Source organism: Microtus ochrogaster, unplaced genomic scaffold, assembly GCF_000317375.1.
Source record: "Microtus ochrogaster isolate Prairie Vole_2 unplaced genomic scaffold, MicOch1.0 UNK5, whole genome shotgun sequence".
In the NCBI taxonomy this organism is placed as follows: domain Eukaryota; kingdom Metazoa; phylum Chordata; class Mammalia; order Rodentia; family Cricetidae; genus Microtus; species Microtus ochrogaster.
Genome location: NW_004949103.1, coordinates 3,278,670 through 3,302,962, shown reverse-complemented (window position 1 = coordinate 3,302,962; position 24,293 = coordinate 3,278,670). Strand labels below are relative to the sequence as shown.

At 47.6% G+C, this 24,293-nt stretch overlaps 1 protein-coding gene across 1 annotated transcript in view; it reads right to left on the bottom strand.

Annotated features, from left to right (window-relative positions):
- Positions 1–24,293, bottom strand: part of Evc2 (EvC ciliary complex subunit 2) — an 87,332-nt gene that overhangs the window by 38,568 nt on the left and 24,471 nt on the right. The window contains exons 8-12 of the mRNA XM_026788618.1: positions 18,665–18,989; positions 9,153–9,392; positions 7,091–7,266; positions 3,841–4,000; positions 838–1,292 (exon numbers count right to left, since the gene is read on the bottom strand). Of these exons, the coding sequence (XP_026644419.1) occupies positions 838–1,292; positions 3,841–4,000; positions 7,091–7,266; positions 9,153–9,392; positions 18,665–18,989 (1,356 nt within the window). The remainder of the gene's footprint in view (positions 1–837; positions 1,293–3,840; positions 4,001–7,090; positions 7,267–9,152; positions 9,393–18,664; positions 18,990–24,293) is intronic.

Genomic DNA, 24,293 nt, shown 5'->3' with positions numbered 1-24,293 from the left:
TACTGAACTTCCTAATTACCCAGGTAACATTATTTCCCTTCTCAGATCTTCGATGGGATTGAAGACTATATAAATGTAGTTACTTTTTTCTCATGACTTAGCCAAGTTATTTATTATACAAGACCTAAGCTAGTTAGAATAGAATATTTGTACTTATTGTATGTAATTTCGTAGTAGGTTTAGAACTCTCTTACTTAAACAAAAGGGGGAGGTGTTGCGGGAGGTCCTTCAGCTCCTCCAGCCAATAGCCACTGAGATGCCAGCCCATTGGGGCGTGGTCTCTCTCCCTTTAAAAAAGCCACTACTTCCCTTCTCGCTCTCTTTTGCTTCCTGCTCCAGTTCCGGCGACTAGACTTCTTCCTGATTGTGCAGAGGGCTGTTGCCTGGGACGGTTATCTTTAACTTTTTTCCCCTTTAAATAAATACCACCCTATTAATCATAATTCCAAACTGGTGTGGCATTGTTTGTGACTTATGCCTTCAGAGTTTCTGTCCTGACTACCACACCCGACTCATACCACCTTTCCTAGGGAGGGATCAGGCACACTTCACTCTCTAACAACACACTGGATGATCCACGTAAGTCTTTGTCCCCCACAGAAGCTAGGTTGCCCACCTTCCCGACCTACAACGCCTTATCCCATGATGGCCCTGCAGGTCATGTATAATCGTGTGTGACTTGTAGGCCCAGTGTGTGTGACTAATAAACACTGCAGATGTTCTTTGTCTGAGGATGGCATCGCATGCTCAGCCACCCTGCCTCTCCCTCCTGCATGGACCACTCCCTTCCCAGTGTGGTGGACAAGGATGCTGAGAGCACCCGTCTTCATCACTCACGTGAACACCAAGTGCTCCCAATGCCTCAGCTCTGCCTGCTCCTCAGTGCTGGCCTCTGGTGCATCCTGCTGTAGTCGCTGCCTCACGGCTTGCACCAGCTCCTGGCCATGTTCTCTCTCCTCAGCCTCCAGCTGCGTGGTGCGGGCTGCAGACTCCCGGCTGTGTTCCTCTAAGATCTGCTGTAGGAAGAGCCAGGGTGCACTGCGTTTCAGCAGCTCCTGTGTCATGGCTGTACTCTGCAGGCGCCTCAGGTCCTCTGTGGCTTTCTCTGACAGTGACACCGTCAGGACACGGAGGTCATCCAGGGCAGCCTGGTCCAGACGCTCCTGCAGCTCCTCCAGGGCAGCAGTTTGCTCAGCCATCACACTCCTCCACTGGTCCAGGTACTGGACTGCATCCTCTGCAGTGCTGGAGGCCTCGCCAAGGGACACCTGCTCCTTCTGCTGCTCCTTGTGCTGGCAGGAATGTGAGAAAGGGCGATCGGATGGGCAGGGCCCATGGGTGCAAGGCACGGGGTCAGGAGTGATGAGGGACAGTGCTTTCTTTAGACACTTAAGGGACGCAGAAGGTATGTACAGCCTTATCCCCAACAAGCTCACATTTGGAAAACTATCCTTCGCACAACCAAACCCTAGGCTCTGGTGGCATAGACCTGTCACCCCCGAGGCCTGGGAGATTGAAGCAGGAAGATTGTAAACTCAAGGCTAGCCTGGGCAACATAGTGAATCCTGTATCAAAGCAAAGATTAGAAGTTAAAAGAGGGCTGGGGATCTAGGCCAATGCTATCACCTATACGGGCAGGGCCACAGTCTCCATTCTATTGAAGAACACAAGCGCTGTGTTCTTCCATCTGTTCATGCTGTGACCAGTGTAGCCACTCATTCAGTCCTTTAATTCTTTTTTTTTTTTGTAAATTATTGACTGCATGTATCAAGTGATGTCCTTGGCATTGGGGATACAACATATAGCCTTCATGGAGCTACTACTACTTTGTGAGTCACTCACGATATTTATCAAAAGCAACTGCTAGAAATAACACTTGCAGGACGCTGCCAGAATCTGTAGTGAGGTCTGAAGTCTAGCCCTCCTTCCAGAATTCATCTCATATGGGGTCAGACCACCTTGGAAATGTGGCTTTGCCCACTTTAGTCCCTCGGAACCGGAAGGGGTGGTTAGTCGTGGGATGTTCTTTAGTGATCGGAATCAGCAGCAAGGCTTTCTGCCAGACACAGCTTGATCATAAAAAGCAATTTCTAGGCTTTGATCAGTGCCACTCTCCGCCTTGGCCAGAGAAGCTTCTACTTGCAGCCGATGGTGGTTAATGCAGGGACTCATAACTGCTCAAAGTGAAGAGAACAAGGGACTGCATCGTGCTCATCCTCAGATGGGATATGTACGTAACACCTCCTCCCCCAGGGGCTCAGGGGACACTGAGGACAAAGGGCAGAGAGACTGGAGGAGCTGGAGGACTTGGAGCACTGCCGTAAGAGAGTGCTACCCAGACATGACAAGGATGAACTCTCACCAACTGTGGTGACATGCACAAGACCTTCACTAAATCAAACCAGTGAGCATTCTGGCATGAGAAGGGAAGGGTTCACAATGTCCCCCTCCTGCCTAAGGCGCTACAAGCAGCCAACAGCTGCAGGAGAGAGTCAGTTTTATTTAGAGACGTGGCCCCTGGTGTGTTGCCCATGCTCCAGTGATCAGCCTTACTTTTATGTGATATGGGCTACATTAATTAGACTTGGTAGGCTATATATTAAAATATCTATTATAGAGAGGGGCCAGAGAGATGGCTCAGTGGTTAAGAGCATTGGCTGCTCTTCTAGAGGACCTGGGTTCAATTCCCAACACCAACATGGTGGCTCACAAGCATCTTTAATCCCACTTCCAGGGACTCTGATAACCTTTTTCTGGCCTCTGGACAGCCAGTAGATATGTACACACATACATTCAGACAAAATGACCATACACACATTTTTAAAAAAAAACAACAATATAAGAAGAGGACATGAAGTTGAAAGAGGAATGTCGGGGAAGAGATCTGGCAGGGGACTGGAGGGAAAAGCAAGGGGTGGAGATCAAAATGCATAGAATTCATGTATGAGATTATCAAAGAATGAAAAAACACCTACTGCCTAGTGATTTAGCTGAAAGCCCCCTCCTGGTCCTCCCCCCTCCTTCTCGCTTCTGCATTCAGCTGGGCTGACAGTTACCTCATGTCTCCTTGCGGTCCCTGGGGTCCCATATGACTCCCAAATCTATTCTAACTTCTCACAAAGGTCAGGGTACTATGTCAATTCAGGTGGTGGCAAGTTTTCATCCGGCCATCTACTGGAGCCTTCTATGATTCTGTCTTCCCAAGCTCTTCCAACAAGCTTCCTAAACCACAAACTCAGCGCCACTGTCTCTTTCTAAAGGTTTTTTAACCTTCTCCTCTGTCTGAACTAGAGGATCAGCCCTCAGGCTAGCAAACCATGCCGCCCTGACTTGACCCTACTTCTGGCCAGCTCTCCTCCAGCCTTGGTCTCACCCCCTGCAGCCCCATTCTGCTCTCTAAGCTTGCTAAATGCAGTCATACGCTCTGGTCTTAGCACTGAAACCTGGCACACAGTGCTGCACCACTGCCTGCCTCAAATGCCTCATTGTCCTCAGGTCCCATCTCTGCTGTACATGCTCTGGAAAGCCTTCCCCAGGGCAAAAGTGACTGTCACTTTTGCAACTCATAAGGATTAAAAATGCTGTCTTATCTAACACACCGTATGATTAATTAAACACAAAGGTCAGCTTCCACTGCAGACATTACTAGTCCACCACAAACTGCTGTGCTAAGATGGCATAGAAACACAGAATCCCCCTTCATATAGCATTCTTAGAAGTCACTACTAATCAACCACAGACAGCACCTCATGTCACCAGCTCTGACCACCCTGTGCTGACGTCAATGCCTGTTACCCCGTGGGAAGGGTTCTGCAGAAAAGAGCACAATACCTCACATACCTTTTGCAGAAGTTCTCGCCTTCTCTTAGTTATTAATTTTTGATGAAGCCTTTTCTTTTCTTGCTTTAAGTCATTGTCCAGCTTCTGCTTTATAGAAAAAGTTTCTGTCTGAGCACGCTCCAACAGCATTTCCATCTGATCTTCGTCCAAGTACCCAGCCCTACGTGGAGAAGACGGAAAGTCAGGAAATGAAGGTTCCCTCCCTCTGCAGGCTGGACTGATGCTGCATGGCTGGGTGTGTAGTTCTTATTAGGCCATTCTGAAGCGGAAAACCTCCAGGAGAAGTTACCAGTGAGACATAAGCACCACACAAGCAGAGTGAGGTCAGGGTATGTGGAGAGGGAAAGAGAAGCTCAGCCCAGAGATCGGATGGGTCAGAAACAGGCAGAGGTTTGCGAAGAAAAATATGTCTGCCAATACCACTGGGTACGAAGAGTGCTTCCCAAAAATTGTGGAGGGGGGAACCAAGAATCCAGAGTCAAGAGGAGGAAAAGCCAAAGAGAGGCTGTGGAGACTTCTGGGGACATCTGGATGACATTCAGATGATACTAGCATATGAACGAGGGACGCATGCTGTGGTCTGAATGTTCCCTTCAAAGTGCCTGAGTTGTAACCAATGAGCTAAGTCAGAAAAGGGGGATAATTTGTGAGAAAGGAGGAGGCCAGCAAGAGGGGAAGAGAAGGGATAGGGAAGGTGTGTGTGTGTGTGTGTGTGTGTGTGTGTGTGTGTGTATGCGCGTGCATGAGTATATTGTGTGTGTGTATGTGTGAGAACAAAAAAATACATTCATAAAAATTTCATACAACACCCATTACTTTATTATACCAAGTTAAATTTTAATTTAAAGTGATGATCAGCACCTCCAAAGCTACAGAGAAACCTGTCTCAAAAAAAAAACAACAAAAAAGAGAGAGAGGATCAGCGCTATCACCACAGGAGTAGGCTAACTGGGAGTCTCATCCCCTTGTCCCCTTCTCTCTTAAGCACTGTCACCACACAGTGCCTTATGCACGATGTGACACAACCAGAGGCCCTCGGCAGATGCAGTCTCAGCCTTTCCAGGCTCCAGACAGACCATTCATCAAACAAACTGGCATTGTGTCCTGCCTGTGGTATTCTGTGGCAGAAACAAAAGAGAGACAGCACCAAAATGTGGGTATCATCTAACTTGTGAGGTTCCAAGCAGGGAAAACTTACAGTACAAAGGATAGACCCCCTACCCCCGGTTTTGAGCCTCACAGTTTAGCATGTGTCAGCCAGACCATCTCTGCCCTCAGACTGGGATTCACATGCCAGCACCTGGGTCCTGTGCCCTTCTAACTGGAACTGACTTTCAACCATTTGAACCGGTGGAGGGCCTTCCCAGCCTCCGTGACCACGTGAGCCAATCCCTGCACTAGCTCTCCTAAGGTCTGCCCTGGTGTTTCTATTTGTCCTAGAGCTGTGACGAGTGTGTGCTTCTCCTGCTATCACTGTCCCCAGCTTGTCTGCATCCCTCGGCTGTATCCCCAGCTCAACACAGACCAGACAATCCTGGTGGAACGCGGCAGGACGGAAAGGAAAGGGGTGCTGTGGAGATGAAGTCTGGCTGGGAAACAGTTACATGGCAAAAATGATTGCTGTGGAAATACCAGGACTTAAACTCAGATCTCGGTGTCAATGTAAAAAGCTGGGCACAGTGGCATGCATCGGCTACTCCAGGCAGGAGAAGGGGTGGAGGGTGATAGTGATGAGGGAGGTAGGGACTGGCAGATCCCAGGAGCTTGGGGTTCACCCAGGACAGTCAATCTCTGCGCTCCAGATTCAGTGAAGAAATCCTGTCTTTTTTTTTTTTTTTTTTTTTGTTTTTCGAGACAGGGTTTCTCTGTGGTTTTGGAGCCTGTCCTGGAACTAGCTCTAGTAGACCAGGCTGCTCTCGAACTCACAGAGATCCGCCTGCCTCTGCTTCCTGAGTGCTGGGATTAAAGGCGTGCGCCACCACCGCCCGGCCAAATCCTATCCTGTCTTAATTAGAAAGGTGGAAAGCCAGAGAGTTAAACACTGAGTGTCAACGCCTGGCCTCCACATGTGTATACATAGACAAGAACACAGAGGGGGGAGGGATGGAGGGAGAGGGAGGGAGATGGGTGGAGAGAGAGAAAGGGAGGGAGGGACAGAGGGAGAGAGGGAAGGAGGGAGAGGGGAGAGAGGAAGGGAGGGAAGAATGGATGGATATATAAGTCTGTGCCCACCATTCAAAACAAAGTTCAAAACAAGAAGTAAGACGGCCTTCTCTGGAAACTGCTCAGGGCAGCCATGCAGCTGCCGTTTCCTCCTTTCACTTCAGTGAAAATGAATTAGGAATGCCAAGCAGGCTGCGGTGATGAATCCATTACCATCTTAAGACAGGCAGTGCCTACATAATCCGCATCATACTGAATCTCTATTAACCACAGCAGGAAGCTGCAAAAGTACCCAGAATATGACCTGAGGTGTAGAACCAATTCACAAAAATCATACATGGTCAGGAGTAGGGCCAAGCTCACAAACATGCCCCTGTTGTTCAGACCTCAACAGCACATCTCACTGTTTACAAGGAGGCTGCCTCGCTGCACAGCTGGGCAGAAACTGTGACAAGAGGCAATGCGTGGAGCTTCTGAGAGCCCTGTCTGACCCGCTCACCTGACACCCCTCACAGTGGTCCCCAGTGTTGCTGAGAAAAACTGCGTGAGCCCAAGCCAAGCCTCCATGCCTATTACACCCAGTGGCGAGGGCCAATGCTAACCCTGCCAGAAGCCAAGCCTCCAGGTCTATCACACTCAAAGGCAAGAGTCAATGTTATTCCTGCAGGTGGGGAAGCCTGAAGAGAAGTGAGCTGACCCATCGCAGTCAACGTCGGCCTTCTTCACGCGTTTATCCAGAAAATGTGGCTCAGACTCAGAAGTTGCTCCTCCAAACAGTCTGAGACAGGAGCATAAAGCCAGGAGTCAGAGCTGGCAGAGGTTGAGTGTAGGTACACGATGCAGGGGGTGCGGTAATCATACAATGGCCTTGACGACCACATGTGCTTTTCAAGTGTCTACTGTGAGGGAATTTTACCACAAAGGAATCCCCTAAACAAGCCAGGCAACAGCATTCAGGCATAGCAAAGTGGACAGCCAGGCCTGGTCTTGGGAGTGTCAGCCTCATTCTGCTGTTGGGCGGGAAGGCTGGAGCAGCGTCTCTGTCCCATCCCCCCACTCCCACTCCCATAAGGCTACACGCTCTTACCTCTCATGCTTATGGATGAGGCTCGTCAGCTGAGCAGCCGCTGTGCTCAGCAGCCCTTGCACGCGGGTCTCCACAGCCTGCAGGCTCTGGACCAGGTACTCCCTATGGCCAAATCTCTTGCTGAGATGGTATCTCTTGGTGGCCTGGAAGAAGTCCATCAGCTCTTCTACACTCTCCTGTTTGACACAATGAGATGTATGCCTCCTTAGAATGCTGGGAAGTCTTTGAGAACATTTAAAATAATGACCTTTCCTTTTGCAAGACAGTGCAGACTGGCATTGTGGTGAATTCCTTGAACCTCCCTGCTGTATAAAGGCTATGAGGAAGTGGGGTGCAAATATGAGGGCTCAGAGAAGTGCCCTGGTGACCAGATATATGCCACATCCCCCCTCAGCAACATACCTGCACCACCAAACAGGACACATGTGTTACCTATGACATTGTTCACCCTGTGCCCATGAAGCACAGTCCAGCTGGGGACGTCCCACAGTCTCGCACCTGGGGAGACATGTTGACATTCTGGGGTGAATCAGTCACTTAGCCAGCCCCATGGTGGCTGAGGAGAGGGGACAGACAGGGCAGGTGCAAAGGGCAGCAGTGGGGAGTCACAGTAACAATTGCTGTCTCAAGTCTGCATCCTCTGGGATATCTCTGGGTAAGAGTGCTCTGAGCCTCCCCACTTTAACTGGAGGAGAGAATTATTATTCCCAGTTTACAGATAAGGAAATCAAGTCCACACCACACTGCTGGAAATGGCCGGGCACAGACTAGAAACATCCTGTGGCTGCAAGTACCTAGGCAGCAGTTCTGAAGTCAGCAATCTGGGTCTGGGTTCCAGACTCTATGGTGGGAGGAGGAGTTGTCCTCCAAACCTAGCTGTCACCAGCATTCCAGTGACAATAGCAGTCCGTTTAGAGTAGCTGCACCAGTGGCCATCCCATCAGTCAGTACTACTTCTCTTTGTAAACACAATGGCTTCATACAAGCTACCCATTGAGACTTGTAGTGCCTGGACAGTCCCCCTTCGACCTAAGCTGTGGCCTGTCCATGTTCCAACATATGAGGATCGGCACTGTCTAGGGAGACACTGCATGGTCAGGAGTGTGAAGCAAAGCTGGCCTTCCCCTGGGCCTTCTGGGTTCCAAAGCTCTCAAGCCAGGCTTTATGGTTTCCATAAAGCTGTGAGTCATCAGGAAGTTCACAGCAGCTCCAACACCTGAACGATGCAGTGTAAACACAGTATTAATGCTAATGGATGGAGAGGGGGAAACTTTTTTCTTTTTACAATGACACGTGTTCTTTCCTGATGCTGCTACTAAGCATCAGTGCTGTGCATCATGGGAGTGAAATAAACTCAAGATCTGTGATATCTGTGATGTTCTGGGGTCCAGATATCTGCATGGACAGCCACAGCATGTTAGTGTGGAAAACTGGTTCCACATGGAGAGGTGGTATGTGCTCTTCGGCAGTCTTCTAAGTGTGCTTCCTAATAGACTTGAAGTGATGACTTCTCCCCTGCTGCCCCACAGACGGCCTCCTGGCTGTTCCTCTGTTGTTCTCCATCATTTCAAAGTGGGCAAATCACCTGCTCAAAAAACTACCTTCACTACCAACTAGGAACTGATTCAGGCTACACGGACAATCTTTACACTCGTGTTTATGGGCCCATCTAGACACAGACCCTATATCCTATATCTCTATCAACTGGTCCATACATGTATCTGTGCGTGCATTATCTACTATCTAGTGGTGTTGGTGTTCTCTGTGTGTGCATGTATGTGACACATTATGTAAAGCTTAAAGTGATCTGCCAAGGATCAGCTTATCACTGCATCAGGACCCACAGCTGATAGAGGTAGAGCCAGAATCCAGGACACGTAAATGTGAGCCTGTGGCTTGCACTATGAGCCACCTGTGTGCCTGAAACTCACTCCTTTATCAGGAGGACGAAGGAATAGAAAGTTCTCCAGTGCCCTGCACAGAAGGACTCAGCTCTAGGAGAGAAAGTCACCAAGGGTTGAGCAAACGCTCTCTATGGGGCAAGCTTGAGTGCAGACATTACCTGTGTTTTAGAATAGTCTTGCAGCAGCATTTTAGCTACCTCAGGCCTCAGTTCCCCTTTGGCCACAGCACTCTGTATCTGGGTATAGACAATGCTGTGTAATTCGTTTCTCTGGAAAACAACCAGCTGCCTGTGTGCTTGGGCAAAATCCTCTGCTTGGTGCAGGGCGAGGGACTTGTGCATGTCCTCCTGCTCCAGGCCATGGAGGGTCCGCAGAAGGTTGCTGCACTCTGCAGCAGACTGTGGAGAGAAGAAGAATCTGTGAGAGACAAATGTATGTGAACATGCACATATGCACACAGATAATACACACAAACAATGGACACACCAGCATACTGAGAAACAAACAATGCACGCACACATTGTATTGCATGCACATGTCATGCACAGGCACAGGGCATGTGCACATGTAACCACATAAGAACCATGTGTAATGTATATAGGAGCATATGTACATAGGAGATATACACATTTTCACTGTGTACATGCATGCATGCATACACAGTACATCCAAAGGCAGACAAGTGTATGTGTATACATGATACTCACACAGCCACACAACTGCACTCATGCATGAACACCTTGTACCCAGGAATATACACATAGTACACACGCATGTACACACACACGCGCGCACACGCACGCACACACACACACACACACAAACACACAAATAGCCCCAAGCTGGCAGTGTAGAGGCTGCTGAGTCCTGGGAAGGTGCTGTCCCAACCCATCCTTCACTGTTATCTGAATTTTCTGCCAGAACAGCTGCAAAGCAGAAAGTTCACAGTGGGTGGGCATGTGCCAATTTGCAAATCAGATTGCTTAAAAAGTGTCTGCAAGAAATGGAAATCTCCGAAGTGTCAACTTATCACACAGTGAGACACATAAGATGACTCCCATCGTCAATGAGGAGAAAAATGCCAGCAATCAGGCCTGACCTCAGCTCCTCGGTGAAAAGGAAAAGAGCTGTTGAGTTGCTGAGCCATGGCACTTGGCTTCCTGGGCTGACATCACCCCATAGGACTCCCACCCAGAGGAAGGAGCTCTTTGCCGCCAAGGGTAGGTGAGATCATAGGACCCCAGTGTGTATGCCAGGTGACAGTTCCATGTGTGAGGGTGTAAACTGGGACACAGTGGGTGACCACTTCTGAGATTACCACCCGTGTTTGTGTGTGTGTGTGTGTGTGTGCGTGCGTGCGTGTGTGTGTGTGTGTGTGTGTGTGTGTGTGTATAGTTCAGGGGTCAAAAAGTGCCTTCCTCAGTTACTCTCCCCCTTACTTTTTTGAGACAAGGTCTCTCAATGAACCTGGAGCTCCTTGTTTAGGCGAGTCTGGCTCACCAGTGAGCCCCAGGGAACTGTCTCTGTCCTCCAGAGGTGGGGGTTACAGATGTGTGACCATGGGTGCTAGGAATCCAAACTTGGGCCCTACATTTGTATAGAAGGCTCTTTACCCACTGATCCCCTTACCCCACCCCAGTGTCTTGATGTAATTAGGTCCCTCTTTTATTGCCTATGTGTAAGTTGGGGTTGAGGGAAGGCTCCATCATGGGTGGATATGACGACATCACATGAGAGCCCTTAAGGGGGGAGTGCTCATTGAAAAGAGAAACAGCCTCTCCTCTCCTGTTGGCCACGAATGAACCCAACCGTAACTGTGGAGTATCCATAATCAAGGAAAACTTCCAGAAGCTGGGAGTCAGTCCTACACACACTACAGTGAATTCTGTCCACAGCAAGAAGAGCTTGGCCCAGGAGCCTGGGGTCCAAAGGAGACCTCGGTGCAAGCTTCAGGTGTCTTGACCACAGGACCCAGCTGACTCTACCAGGACTTTAGTCATGGGAGCTGGGAGAACCTGCTGTTTTAAGTGCCTGAAGGCAAGTGGCTCAGTACACAGCCACCAAAATGGACATCTTCTCATCCGCAGGGTCAGAGCCGTGGGCTCAGAAATATCCAGGCCCTTATTCTAAGTTCCCCATAAGCAAATCTTTAAGGTGTGGGTTCTGAAACCACAGAGAGAAGACAGAACACTACAGCAGCAGAAAGGCAGGGACAATTGAGCATGCCCACTCCTTCAGAGAAAGGCTAAACCCACCAGAGTTCTTGCTATTTTGCTTCTATTGTTTTAAAGTTTTAATACAGAGTTATTTTCTATGTCACGAGTGTTTTGCCTGCATGTATGGATGTGCAGTACATGTGGGCCTGGTCCCCCCCACATGCATACCCAGCACCTAGAAGATCAGAAGAGACAATCATACACCCTGGTTGTGAGCTGCCATGTGGGTGCTGGGGATAGAACCCAGGTCCTCTAGAAGAGCAGGCTGTGCTCTTAACTACTGAGCTATTTCTCTAGGTCCTTGTTTTGTTTAGAGATAGAGGGTCTTACATAGGCTGGGCTGGCTGTGAACTTACCAGATGGCTGAGTAACTCTGAACTCCTGGCTCCCCTGCCTCTATCTCCCAAACGCTAGAATTATAGGCATGAGCTACCACACTTGGAGAAACGCACATTTTTAATATACGCTTTTCTATTTTAGATGCTGCCAGTAAATGTGAACTATCCCTACTGAACTTTTCCAATGAAAGGCTTTTCATATACAGTCAAGGGCTAAGTAGTTAAAAGCAAAGGGAGCACTTCTGCATTGCTGGCGGGAATGCAAGCTGGTACAACCACTTTGGATGTCAGTGTGGCAATTTCTCAGAAAATTAGGAAACAACCTTCCTCAAGATCCAGTAATACCACTGTTGGGTATATATCCAAAGGATGCTCAATCATGCCACAAGGACATGTGCTCAACTATGTTCATAGCAGCTTTGTTTGTCATAGCCAGAACCTGGAAACAACCTAAATGCCCCCTCGACCAAAGAATGGATAAGGAAAATTTGGTACATTTACACAATGGAGTACTACACAGCAGAAAAAAATCTTGAATTTTGCAAGAAAATGGATAAAGCTAGAAAACATTATTTTGAGTGAGGTAACCCAGACCTCACTCAATTATCACAATCAAAGACAATTATCACATGTACTCACTCATAGGTGGTTTTTAAACATAAAACAAAGAAAACCAGCCTATAAACCACAATCCCAGAAAACTTAGACAACAATGAGGACCCTAAGACCTAAGAGAGACATACGTAGATCTAATCTACATGAGAAGTAGAAAAAGACAAAATCTCCTGAGTAAATTGGGAGCACGGGGACCTTGGGGGAGGGTTGGAAGAGGGACGGGAGAGGCAGGGAGGGGAGCAGAAAAAAGTGTAGAGCTCATTAAAAATCAATCAGAAAGAAAGAAAGAAAAAAGAAAGAAAGAAAGAAAGAAAGAAGGAAGGAAGGAAGGAAGAAAGAAGGCTTTTCACCAAGAGGAGGTGTGGTCAGCAAGCTGCTTCAGCCAATGGCAGGCTGTCTTTGAGCTGCCCCCGGGCTGCTCCTGTATCAGTTCACTATACACCATCCAAAATGTAAAATTATGATTTCCTCAGTTATGCTTCTTGAACTCCACTCACCAAGACTGGCAGACTGGAAAACTGTTTCATAAAAACACGTCCATCAGTGAAGCAGTGTCAAGTTCCTACACAGAAAAAAATCTCTCTTTCAGAAGCTTAATAAGGAATTAGGAAGCTTCCCTGGACCCAGGCAGAATACAGGTCCTCAAATAGCTGGAGATGCCTAGAGACAGGAGAGGGAGCACCCTTGCTGTTTTACACCACACACTCATTTTGTGGGTATCTGTAGCACTTCCAGGGTTCTATCACTCACTATTCGGGGTGCCATTTATATCAGGTGTGGAGGAGGAAAAGGCAGGTCAGGACTTCAAGTGGCCTTAGGGAGCAGAGCTATGAGACTCTGATTTCCTGGGCCTCGGTTTTCCCACCTTCAGATGTAAACATTTCATGTGGTTTATGTCTGAGGTTTCCTTAAAGGTGATATTAAACCATGACCCTCAACTTGATACCATCTAGAATCACAAGGGAAGAGTCTCAGTGAGGAAATGCCAGGACCAGGATGGTGTGTAGGCATGCCTATGGGGACATGTCTTGATTACATTAATTAATGTGGAACTATCCATGCTAAGAGTGGGCAGCACCATTCCCTAGGCTTGGATCTTGAACTATGCAAAAGCACAGAGAGGGAATGAGACAGAGACAGAGAGACAGAGAGAGACAGAGACAGAGAGACAGAGAGAGCTGAGCACTAGCATGTGGGTACTCGTTTCTCTCTGCTCTTGACTGGACATGATATGACAAGCTGCTTCAAGCGTCTGCTGCCTCGATTTCCCAGTCTTGTTGAACTATAAATAACCTGGAATGTGAGCTAAGATAAACCCTTTCCCCTAAGCAACTTTGCCAGAGCACTTTATCATAGCAGCAGAAGAGTTCTGGGGTCTGAATACAAAATGCCCACCCCTCCCCACAACATCCTGCCCCCCAAAGGCTGACTTGGTTCCCATCTGGTGGTGCTGTCTGGAAAGGTCATGGAACTTTTAGGAGGTGGAACCTTGCTGGAGGAAGTTCGTCACTAGGGTGAGGCTTTTAGGGTCTAGAGCCTGGCCCCACTTCCTGTTCTTCCTCTGCGCTTCCTGTGTGTGGATGAAGTGTGATTGCTCTGCCTCCTCTCTGCCACCCCACCCTCACTCTCGGGTTGCCTGCCCTGCTATGATGGACTGTATCCCTCTGAAACCGTCAGCCAAAACAAACTTCAACAGAAAAGCAGATAACACAGAGGGAAACCACAACAACACCCATGCAGGGCTGACAGGACCAAACACTGATGGAAGCCCCTGTTTACCTTCTAATTTATACTGCGCTTTTAGCCAACTCATAAAAACAGGAAATGTGACCTATCATGGACTGCCGGTGAAGTGTCAGTGTGAGGATACATTGTATAATGTTGAGGCAGGTCCACACGCTACCTCCTCCAACATGAATCATTTCTTTGAGGTGAAAGCACACGAATCCTCCTTGGCTTTCAGAGTCAAAGCTTGTCAGGGTGGTCTGCAGGCTGTGCAAATGGCCACCAGACCATCTCCTTCCTGTGACCTGGTGTCCCAGCACCACCTGGCTTTGCAAAGGTCACCAGAGTGTCTCCCCTGCTCTAACTGTGCCTCAGAGTCCAGTGCCCAACCTCCTTCATTGGGCTGCAGGCCCTACCGTGCATGTACTGACTTAGTTCACACTAACACAGCCTTCTGAGGCGAATGGATGAGAAAGCACCATGTCTACTGTCCAAAAGGAGGAAAGGGGACCCAGAGGAGCCCAGCCTTCTGGAAGAGCAGGGTAAAACTCAAGATCAAGGAAGCCTCCCCCCAGTCTAAGCTCCTAGGGAGTTGGTACCTCTCCTCTGCAGGGCACATGCTGTGAAAGCCATAAGGAATCACTTGGGTATTTAAATACAAACAGATTTTATCTCCACAGTCATTTCAGAAGTACCTAATCTTTACTGCAAAGACACATGATTTCTTGTTTCACATTTCTTTTATTAGACTAACTCTAGGGGGAGAAATATATTCTATTCTAACTCTCTTTCAGTACTTTGTCTGATGATGGCTACTGCCCATTGGAAGGTTCTGCAGCTGCAAGCACCGCAGGAAGGGAGCTTGTCCTAGGAGCTGTGCAGCTCAGGGGTTATTTGGGAAGCAGCTTGATTCACACGAGGTCGCTTGTTTCCAGACACGTGAGCAGTGATGCAAAGCAGTGGTGTACGCTGGCCGCAGGCTAGCAGGGTAGGAGTGAGAGCGGAGCGAGGCTGAGGCCTAGGGAAGGCAGGTTGCTATAGCCAGGGATGAAGGGCTGGGCTTCACAAAGAAACAGAAACATAGGCAGATATGGAGTCCATCCTCCATTCTCCACTGTGAATGCAGGACCACAGCCTTGACAGAGAAGCACAGAAGGCACTACAGACACCAACAGCATGGGAATGAGGCCACATAGCAGGGGGAGGAGGCAGAGCAGTCCAATGGCTAGGGGCATCAACATGGTGCCACCTGAGGCCCCCTGGACCAGTGGTTATCTCTATGATTTGGTTTTTGTCCGTCAAAAATGGGCTCTTCTCACCCCTTGCCTCACTGAGCAGAACAGGGTGCAGTTTAAAAAGGAGGCTTCTGCTGTGTGCCTAGAATTCCCAACTCTTAGAAGTTTGCGCTTTGTAACACATTGCATTCTTCCCTAGTATTTAAATTAAAATTTTTAAATGCAGCAATACAAAGTGAAAACAAGCAAAATATGCAATTCCACAGGCTGCAAACATCCTATAAAACACAGACGTGCAGCAGGTGTCTGGTCTGTATGCCGGAGTCTAGTACAGAGGAGCTGAGCCACCACCGTGTCTCCAGGTGAGGCATACAGCAGGCATTCAATGAATGCACAAAGTAGCCAATCAGTGATAAGCAAATGGCTCTCTGTTCCACTGTGGGTTTTGCAGAGCTTTTTGTTTTGTTTGTTTTTGGCTTTTCTAATAAAATGGGCAAACGTTTCTGTGGAGAACCAGAAGAAAAACTCATACTTCGCAGGTCATGTGGGATCTTCAGGTTTGGTTGGGATTTTCTGCAATTCACTTGAAGCGCAAAGACTATACTGAATTCATGGGCTACACGAATACAGCCCAGGCTGGCCTAGTCTCTAGGGCTCTGTCTGCAAGCTGTTGATTTGTATTTATTTTATTTTATTTTGCATTTCCCCAAGTAACAAAACTAGTATAAAACTCACTCTGTAGTCCCCAAGCTGCCTTGTACTATTTTTGTAGGGAAAATCAAAAACCAAAAATCAGAACAAATTCTGATGAGGGTATTTTGTGGTTGAATCACTACATAGCAAGTTAAATATACTCTCCCTAAGAGCGTGTCTTGAGGAAGTATGGGCTGAACCACATAGATAGACAGAGCATTAGAAGTGTGTGTGTGTGGGGGGGTGTCATCAGAGAAGCTTGAATAACATCTACCCCCAAATACATGCCTCATAATTTAGGAACCTGTAAATCTGAACCTGTAAGGGTCTTTGCAGGTTGAACCAAGTTAAGCATCTCATATTTGCATCCAAGACCCTAAATTAAAAGACAAGTGACCTCAAAGAGGACAGAAAGAGGTGACAGAGTTCCAGGAAGAGGCCATGAGAGGATAGAGCAGGGTTAAAGTAAATTAGCTACAACCCCAGAAACACATGGAACCACCAGCAAATTGTCAAACCAGGAAGGCCCTCCTTAAAGTCCTCAGAGGAATCTGGGCTCTGCATATATCCTGAATTGTATTTCTGAACTTCAGAACCACAGAAGAACAAATGCTCATTTTTTTTGTTTGTTTTTGTTTTTAGACATCAGATATGTGGCACCTTGTTCTAGCAGCCATAGGAAGCTAGTATAGCATCTACAGGCCACAAGCCCCACCCCAAACAAGATAGCATTGAGGCAAGCAAGGCAGTCTCGTGGAGCAAGGGAACAAGTGGTTCACAGTGAACCCTGCCCGCCTGTCCTTCACTGCAGCCCTGTCTGTGCTGAAGACCGAGTGACCCTGAGCCACCAACTGAGATCTTTTATTCTCTTCTGGGGATGTGCTGTGTTTGCCTGGCAGGTGGGGCCTGAAAGCAGCTGTCAGGCAGTTTCTCTGCCTGCTGGGCTTCAGAGGACACAGGTATTCAGACCTGTGCAGGTATAGGTCACATGGCCTGGATACCTCTCTTGTTGGGAAGACAATTCAGACTTGCTCAGCTGTGCCTGGGAGATTGCTTCTCTCGGATTGGCAACTGGCATTTCTCTTCCATTACTTTTCTCATCCACACTGAGGGGTGCTCAGAGGACTTAGGATATAGGGCACCTGATGTAGGCCAGGATAATTTGTGTAACAATGTCTTCCAAATTAACACTCCCTCCTAGAGGGAGGAGAGAGGCTCAAGAAGTAAACAAGAGCAGCTAAGCTCAGAAAGTAAAGGAAACTCAGAAGGCTCCTCTCCAAGGCTCTGTAAGCAATAACAATTGTCTGGGAGACCCAGGGAATTGCCTGCAGGTTGAGCAGGGAGCTCAAGGGATGCAGCTTTTGTGAGTTGTCATTCATGCTGCTGTGGGCTTTAATGGGGTCGCAGCTGCTTTTGAGCCTCCCATGCCCCCCATAACAACTTCAGCAAACTCACTCCTTCATTAAGCTAGGCTGGGGTGGTATCAGTTTTTCGGTCTATCATCGGTACATGGCGGGAGTAGACATTTGTTCAGGTCTCCACAGAAAAAGTCACACAACAACTCTAAGTCCAGGCTTGCCTGGCTCCAGACCTGTGCAGGATGGAGCTGTCATTCAGCAAATGGCAGTCCCAAAGGGACATACATACTCTGACATCACAACCAACCATGAACTAGCCAACCCTCTGCTAATGAAGCCTTTCTACTCTTCCCATGACCACTACAGCACCATGGATAGAACTGTATTATAACATGGCTGACCAGTGTCGTATTTTTTCAAATACGAGCATTTTTCATTAGAACATGAGCTTCTTGAATGCAAGAGGTTGGATTCAATTTGGTATCTGTAGTCCCCAGCCTAAAGGAGAAAGACAGTAAGGTACCTATAAATCCTAGCAAAAGTTCATGGGTGGATAGATGCGTGGTACGGGGCTATGTGGATGGATGGGTGAATGAGTGGAAGTACAGATGAACAGACAGGTGGAAGGAAGGGCAAATAGATGGATGGATGTAGATGATAGGACTGTGTGTGGTTGGGTGTACGGATAGACAGGTGGGTGGTGTATCACTACATAGACACAGTAGTGTGTGGATGGATGAGTGAATGGGTGGATGCATGGTTGCATGAATAGATGGGTGGCTAGAAGAGAGGATGGGTGGATGAATGCATGAATAAATGGGTGAGTAAATGAAAAGCTAAATGGATTGGGGAATGAAAGCATGGATGGCTAGGAGGTTAGGTAGAGGTATGGGTAGATGTATGTATGTATGTGTGTGTGTATATATATATATATATGTATTATGAATTGATGGGTGGATGAATGGGTAGATGCATGGATGGATCAGATGGATGAACAGATAGATGCATGGATGGATGGAAGGGAGGAAAGAAGTAAAAAAGGTAGGAAGGGTGGTAGGTTATGGATGAAGAGGTGGATAGATAGGTGAATGAACTGATAAATAGATTGATAGATGGGTGGGTGGATAGGTGGGTGGATAAGTGAATTGGTAAATTGATATGTTGATGGTTAGATGGATGGGTCAATGGATCAATAGGTAGATGGGCAGATAGGTGAATAAATGGGTAGATATGTGGATAAATATGTAAATTGATAGGATGATGGTTGGATGGATGAATGAATGGGTGTATGGATAAGTGGATAGATGACTGATAGGTAGATAGATAGGTAGATGGGTAGATGAATAGGTAACTTTGATATGTGGATGGATGGACGGACGGACAGACGGACGGACGGACGGACGGACAGACAAATGCGTTGGCTGAAGCACTGAAAACTCATGAGAACTTAAGGAGTAACGAGCAATATCAAGCCTTTAGGGTTGCCTTACCCTCTCGCTAACTCGCTTCAACACCTCTTCTACTTCCTCCATGGCCACCATCTCCCTCTGGTACTGGCTTTCTGTCTTCTTCCTTGTTTCTAGGTCACACTCTGCCGTCAGTGCCAACATCTTCCGCTCACACTCCTCTTGTACTTCCTTCTCCAGAAGCAGAAACTGCTCTTTGAAAGCAGCTGTTACCTTCCTCTCTGTTTGTGGAGAGAGGTGGCCATCACTGGTCAGGTTCTTCATCAGAAGGGCAATGATGTCCTTACTAATTTGGTTCCGACAAGCCTCCAGGTCTGCATCTGCCTGATTCAGGGTTGCAATCTCCAACCTTAGGAACAGAAGTCAAATGGGCTCTGTTACATGACAGAACCAGAAGCTCCTTAAAACTGACAGGCTTTAAGGTATTTGTGGGTGAGGCCTTTTCTCTTTCTTTCACCTCCTTTTCTTCCCATTTTCCTACCTTTCTACTCTTTCGTAATTTGAATGCAAAATGTCCCCCACAGGCTCACTTGGTCATCAGTTGGTAGGCACCACTTGGGGAGGTTATGGAACCACAGGAGGTAAGGCTTACTTGGAAGAAGTAGAATGCTAAACTCGGGCCTTTAGCCCCACCATGCTTCCTGCCTGGTCTCTGCTTCCTGATCCTCCTAGATGTGAGCAGGCAGCCTCACACTCTTGCTGCCAGCCTTGAGCTGCTCCTGTGGCCACACCTCCATCATGATGAATGGCCCATTCCCTCAGCCCATGAACCAAAGTCAAGATCTCTTCCTTTAAATTGTGGAAGCCACAGCACGTTTAAGCCTCTTGGATCATCTGCCTAACTGGCTTCCAGAGGTCCAAACCAGCCATTTGTAGAGACCCTTTCTCTACCCATGCTTTGCAATGGTAGATATCATCTGTCATTTGATGGGGATCTGACAATATAAAAATATTAAGGAAGCTATCGCAGAAAATCTCAAGCATTTGAAAATGGAGAACACACTGTGGTTGGTGTCAGTTTGCTTGAATTTTGTCACTATTCACCAATTCCACTAGTTCTATTCCTTGCCATATGTGTTTGAGCACTGAAAGCAAATCTTAGATATGCCATCTTATCTGGAAATGCCTCAACATGCATCTGCAAGTGTCAAGAAGATAAACAGATACACATACAGACAGAGAAATGGGTATCTGGCCATTCATATGTGTGTGTATGTGTATATGTAAATATACACATATATATCAGAAAAGTTGTAACAAAATGCTACCTTGAGTTAAAGGCACTTCAATAAAGGATATTTCTCTAGAAGAGCAGTCAGGGCTCTTAACCCTGAACCATCACTCCAGCCCCCATCAGTCCCATTTTAAAGGACAGCTCATGTATTGCGTTCCTTCATTGTCTCAGCAAGTACTTAACTGCAAGGAAAACTCTGCTGGCTCCAGGAAGAGTCGCAGAAGATGCCTTAAAGAGGTGTGTGCACGGTTAAATGCTAAATGAGCCAGACAGAACCTCACAACTTCTGAAAGAAAAGCTGTGCTCTACTCCAAGGTAGATAAAACAGACTTCACACCTTTAATGAAGCCTGGTGGGGCAGAAGGAAGAATGGCTCCCCCACCATGTCTTTCTTCAGTCCCGAGTACGTGACTCCAAGTCACAAGGCAAAGGAGCTGAGGCTGCAGATGGAGTCACTGCTCAGCTGCTGATCTAACATCCAAACATCAATAAGGAGGACTTTCAACTTGGAAGAGAGAGGTGGAGGAGTCAGGGTCAGAGGAGGCGATCTGAGGAAGGGAAGAATACAAGCAAAGATTGACAGGTCCGAAGACCTAGGAAGGGCTGAGCGCTGAGTGAGGCTGCCACTGGAAGCTGCAAAGCTTGACTCATGCCTGGTGAACCCCTCAGACTCCTATCCCCAGGATCCTAAGACAAGACGTCTCTACGACAAGCTGCCAAGCCTGTAATGATCTGTTACGAGCGAATAGCAAGCTCAAAAACACCATGTCGGGCGGCTGCATCTTTCACTCATTCTTTAATTCAGAAAATATGGCAGTTAGGCATATTGTCTGTTCTTTCTCATGGCTGCCTAGTGAGTTACTTACTAACTAGAGAAACTCAAAAAAGAATTTGGTTTTCCTACCTGCATTGGGGGAATGGCCTTAGATTGTTATTCAAATTTGTATCAAAGAAATAATAATTTCACAGCACAATTTCCTAGCATCTTGTTGGCCTAAATACTCATACTTTCCCCCGTAGCTCCTCCTTCCCTGGAGAAACTGTCTGCTGAGGGGTCGCAGATAACTTAACAGGCACCCAGCTCAGAGACACTGGTTGCAGCCCTAGCACTGTCCAGCACTTTGCATAGACTGTCAGAAGTGGCAGCAAGAAAAACTGTCAATGTCCCAAGGCCACAAAATACAGAAAAAGAGTCTCTCCAAATCGATTAAATTTCCAAGCTATTAATGGCATTAACTCTCATTGTTAATTGTCCAATGGCTTAAAAAAAAGATAAGCAGAACAAATTCCTTCCTCGTACATAGCATTAGAGGGAATGCTCTGGGGAAGGAACACAATTCCAACTCCTTCCTGCACTTGTAATCATTTACAGCACAATGAAATACACGTGTCTGCATTACCCCCAGGACATCATGACATCAAGAAGACAGGCACCTGAGGTCACACAGGATGGGGTTCTGATGCTGGAACTCCTGTACTGCTCCCTGAACTGGTGCTTGCAGAGTAACATCTAAGAAACATCACTGTTTAGAATTCCCAAGAACCAAATTACAATTAACACTTTTGTATTTTTTGATAATAAAAAATGAGATGGTTTTCCAAGACTAAAGAAGCAACCCTCAAGGATATGTGACCCAAAGAAGCCAGCAAACAGATCCATCTTCCTGCACCGAGGGCTTTGACAGAGGAGGACCGCTTTGCTACTTTACAGAATGTTTGGGAAGAATAAAAAAATGGGAGTTGCAAAAACAAACATACCATACGGTTAGCACGTAAAACCTACTCAATATGTGTATTTATAACTTCAGCACAACAAATGCTCCCTACACCCCTACTGTGTACAAAACAGTCTGCAGACAGCATAGGGGCAGCAGCGACAGCTCAGAGCTGGCAGTAAGCGGAGTGTCACACAAAGAAGCACAGCTCTGGGTGTCTTCCCTGTGCTCTCTGAAGCATCTGCACTCAGTATTTGTAAAAGACCATTCTTCAGTAGCACAGTGGATTTGAAAGTGCACTAGCCTGGGCACAAGTCCTTAGCACCCACATGACCTCAGGCAACCCAGTAAGCCTCTCTGAATGGCAGCGCCCTGGGCTGAAAATTGAGCGCCCATGAAAATTTCATATGACGCCAGATGCTCGGTGTGACCAGGCTTCTGGCCAGGATAGAACTAAATTACTGGAAGCATACCATGTTTCTAGAGCCTTCTGTGATGTGCCAATCCTACCCAGTTTCTCCTTCCTCATAACAGGTCCCAGCATGCATTGGGACCAAGCCCACTCCCACTGTGACCACGGTTAGGGAACCTGATAAAACACAAAGGACACAACCCCCTCGCCAATCCTCTTTGTGAGAAGCGCCTTTGATGCCAAGCTGAACATGCAGGCGAGCCTTTCAGGAGTTAAGCTGGCACCGAGAAAGGGGAACAGTACCACCTGGTATTGGAAATGCAGCAACAATCAAGTTACCCACTTTCTGGGTGAGAATCCCAGCTAAACCTCCAGTAGGAATTATAAGAGGCTAAATGACTTACTAGAGAACAGGAGCCCTTGAGAGACTGACTTCCCTGCAAACTAAGCTCCTGACATTTCCTCTGTGGGAGCTCCTAAACCTATGAGAGGTCAACACAGAAAGACACAAGGTAACTGACAATTCTAGGAGAAGGAGGGAAGGCAGATAGGCAGGCAGGCAGACAGACAGACTAGGTACCCAAACCAGTGTCCAACCACTGAGGCTAGAACACAGTTGAGTCCATACATTTTTAAGACTGGCCTGGTGGGTGGGGGTGGAGAGAAGACTCAGAGGTTAAGAACCACTGCCTGTGAAATTCCCAGGAATCTACAAGAATGACCCCAGCTAAGACTCTTAGCAGTGGTGGAGAGGGCGCCTGAATGGGCCTTCCCCTGTAACCAGATTGGTGACTACCCTAATTGTCATGAGGAAACCTTCTTCCAGTAACTGATGGGAGCAGATGCAGAGATCCACAGGCAAGCACTGGACTGAGCTCTAGGAGGGTAGTCCCTTTGAAGAGAGGAAAGCGGGATTGCATAAGCAAGCGGTGGGGATCAAGATCATGACAGGAAAACCCACCGAGACAGCTGACCTGAGCTAGTGGGAGCTCACGAACTCTGGACTGACAGCTAGGGAGAATGCATGGTACTGATGATGTAGGCCCTCTGCATGTGGGTGACAGTTGTGTGGCTTGATCTGTTTTGGGGGCCTCTAGCAGTGGAATTAGGACCTGTCCCTTGAGTTTGAGCTGGCTTTTTGGAAACTATTCCCCATACTGGGATGCCTTGTCTAGTCTTGATGCAGGGGGAGGAGCTTGGTCCTGCCTCAACTTGATATGCCATGCTTTGTTGACCCCCATGGATGCCTGCCCTTTCTGGACAGAGGAGTGGATGGAGGGGGGGGTAGAGAGGTTGTGAGGGTAGGGAACAGGAAGAGAGGGAGGGGAAACTGTGGTTAGTATGTAAAATAAATAATTTAATTAATAAAAAAGTTTTAAAAAACCCACTGCCTGATCTTCTAGAGGACTTGTGTTCATTTCCCAACACTCACGTAGCAGCTTACAACCATCCATAACTCCAGACCCGTGGAATTCAACATCTTCTTCTGGCCTCTGGGGGCACCAGACACTTGCATGCTGCTCAAACACACATGCAGGCAGAACACCCATAATAATCAAATAATTTTTATGACTGAGCTGAAGAAGGAGGGCGAAGGAGAAGGTTGAGGGAGGCGGGTGAGGGAGGAAGGAGGAGGGTTAGGGATGAGGGTGAAGCACCAAAAGGAGGCATGAATTTCACTCTGAGGCTAAGCTCTCACAGCCCATGCTTGCTAATCGATGTGAAATGCTCTTCAGACAAAATAAGATCAGCAACCAAGGAGAGACAAAGAGAAGGTTCCAGAGCCTGAATATCACTAAAAATGTCTCCACTCTCACAGCAGAATTAGTGAGCTGCCACACCAAGGAGAGTTTCCAGTGATGGGGATGGAGGAGGGCTGGTCTTACACCCTTCACATCTGGAGTCAAACACAGAAAAAGAGGGGAACACACTCCTGCTTAGAGGACTACTTCACTGGGTCAGAAACACACAGAGTCCTGCCTATGTGCAAATTAAACACCCGGCTGTCGATTACTCAACTCAAATCATCCCACCCAACTCTTCATTTTCATATGCAGTGGGTAACAACTGACTTTTGGCTAGGAAATGCTTTGATAATTGCGTTCATCTCACAATATATGAGGTGGTATTTTTGAGTTCCTGCTGGGAGCTTGCCTCCTAAGACAGGGTGGCAAATTTTAATTGCCATCCTTGGCATTCCAATTAGAGAATCGAGCAAAACTGAAGAAGGGCTTGTGAAGAGCTGTACACAGCCTAATCACCCAAGCCATGCACACAACCCTGGGAGCCAGA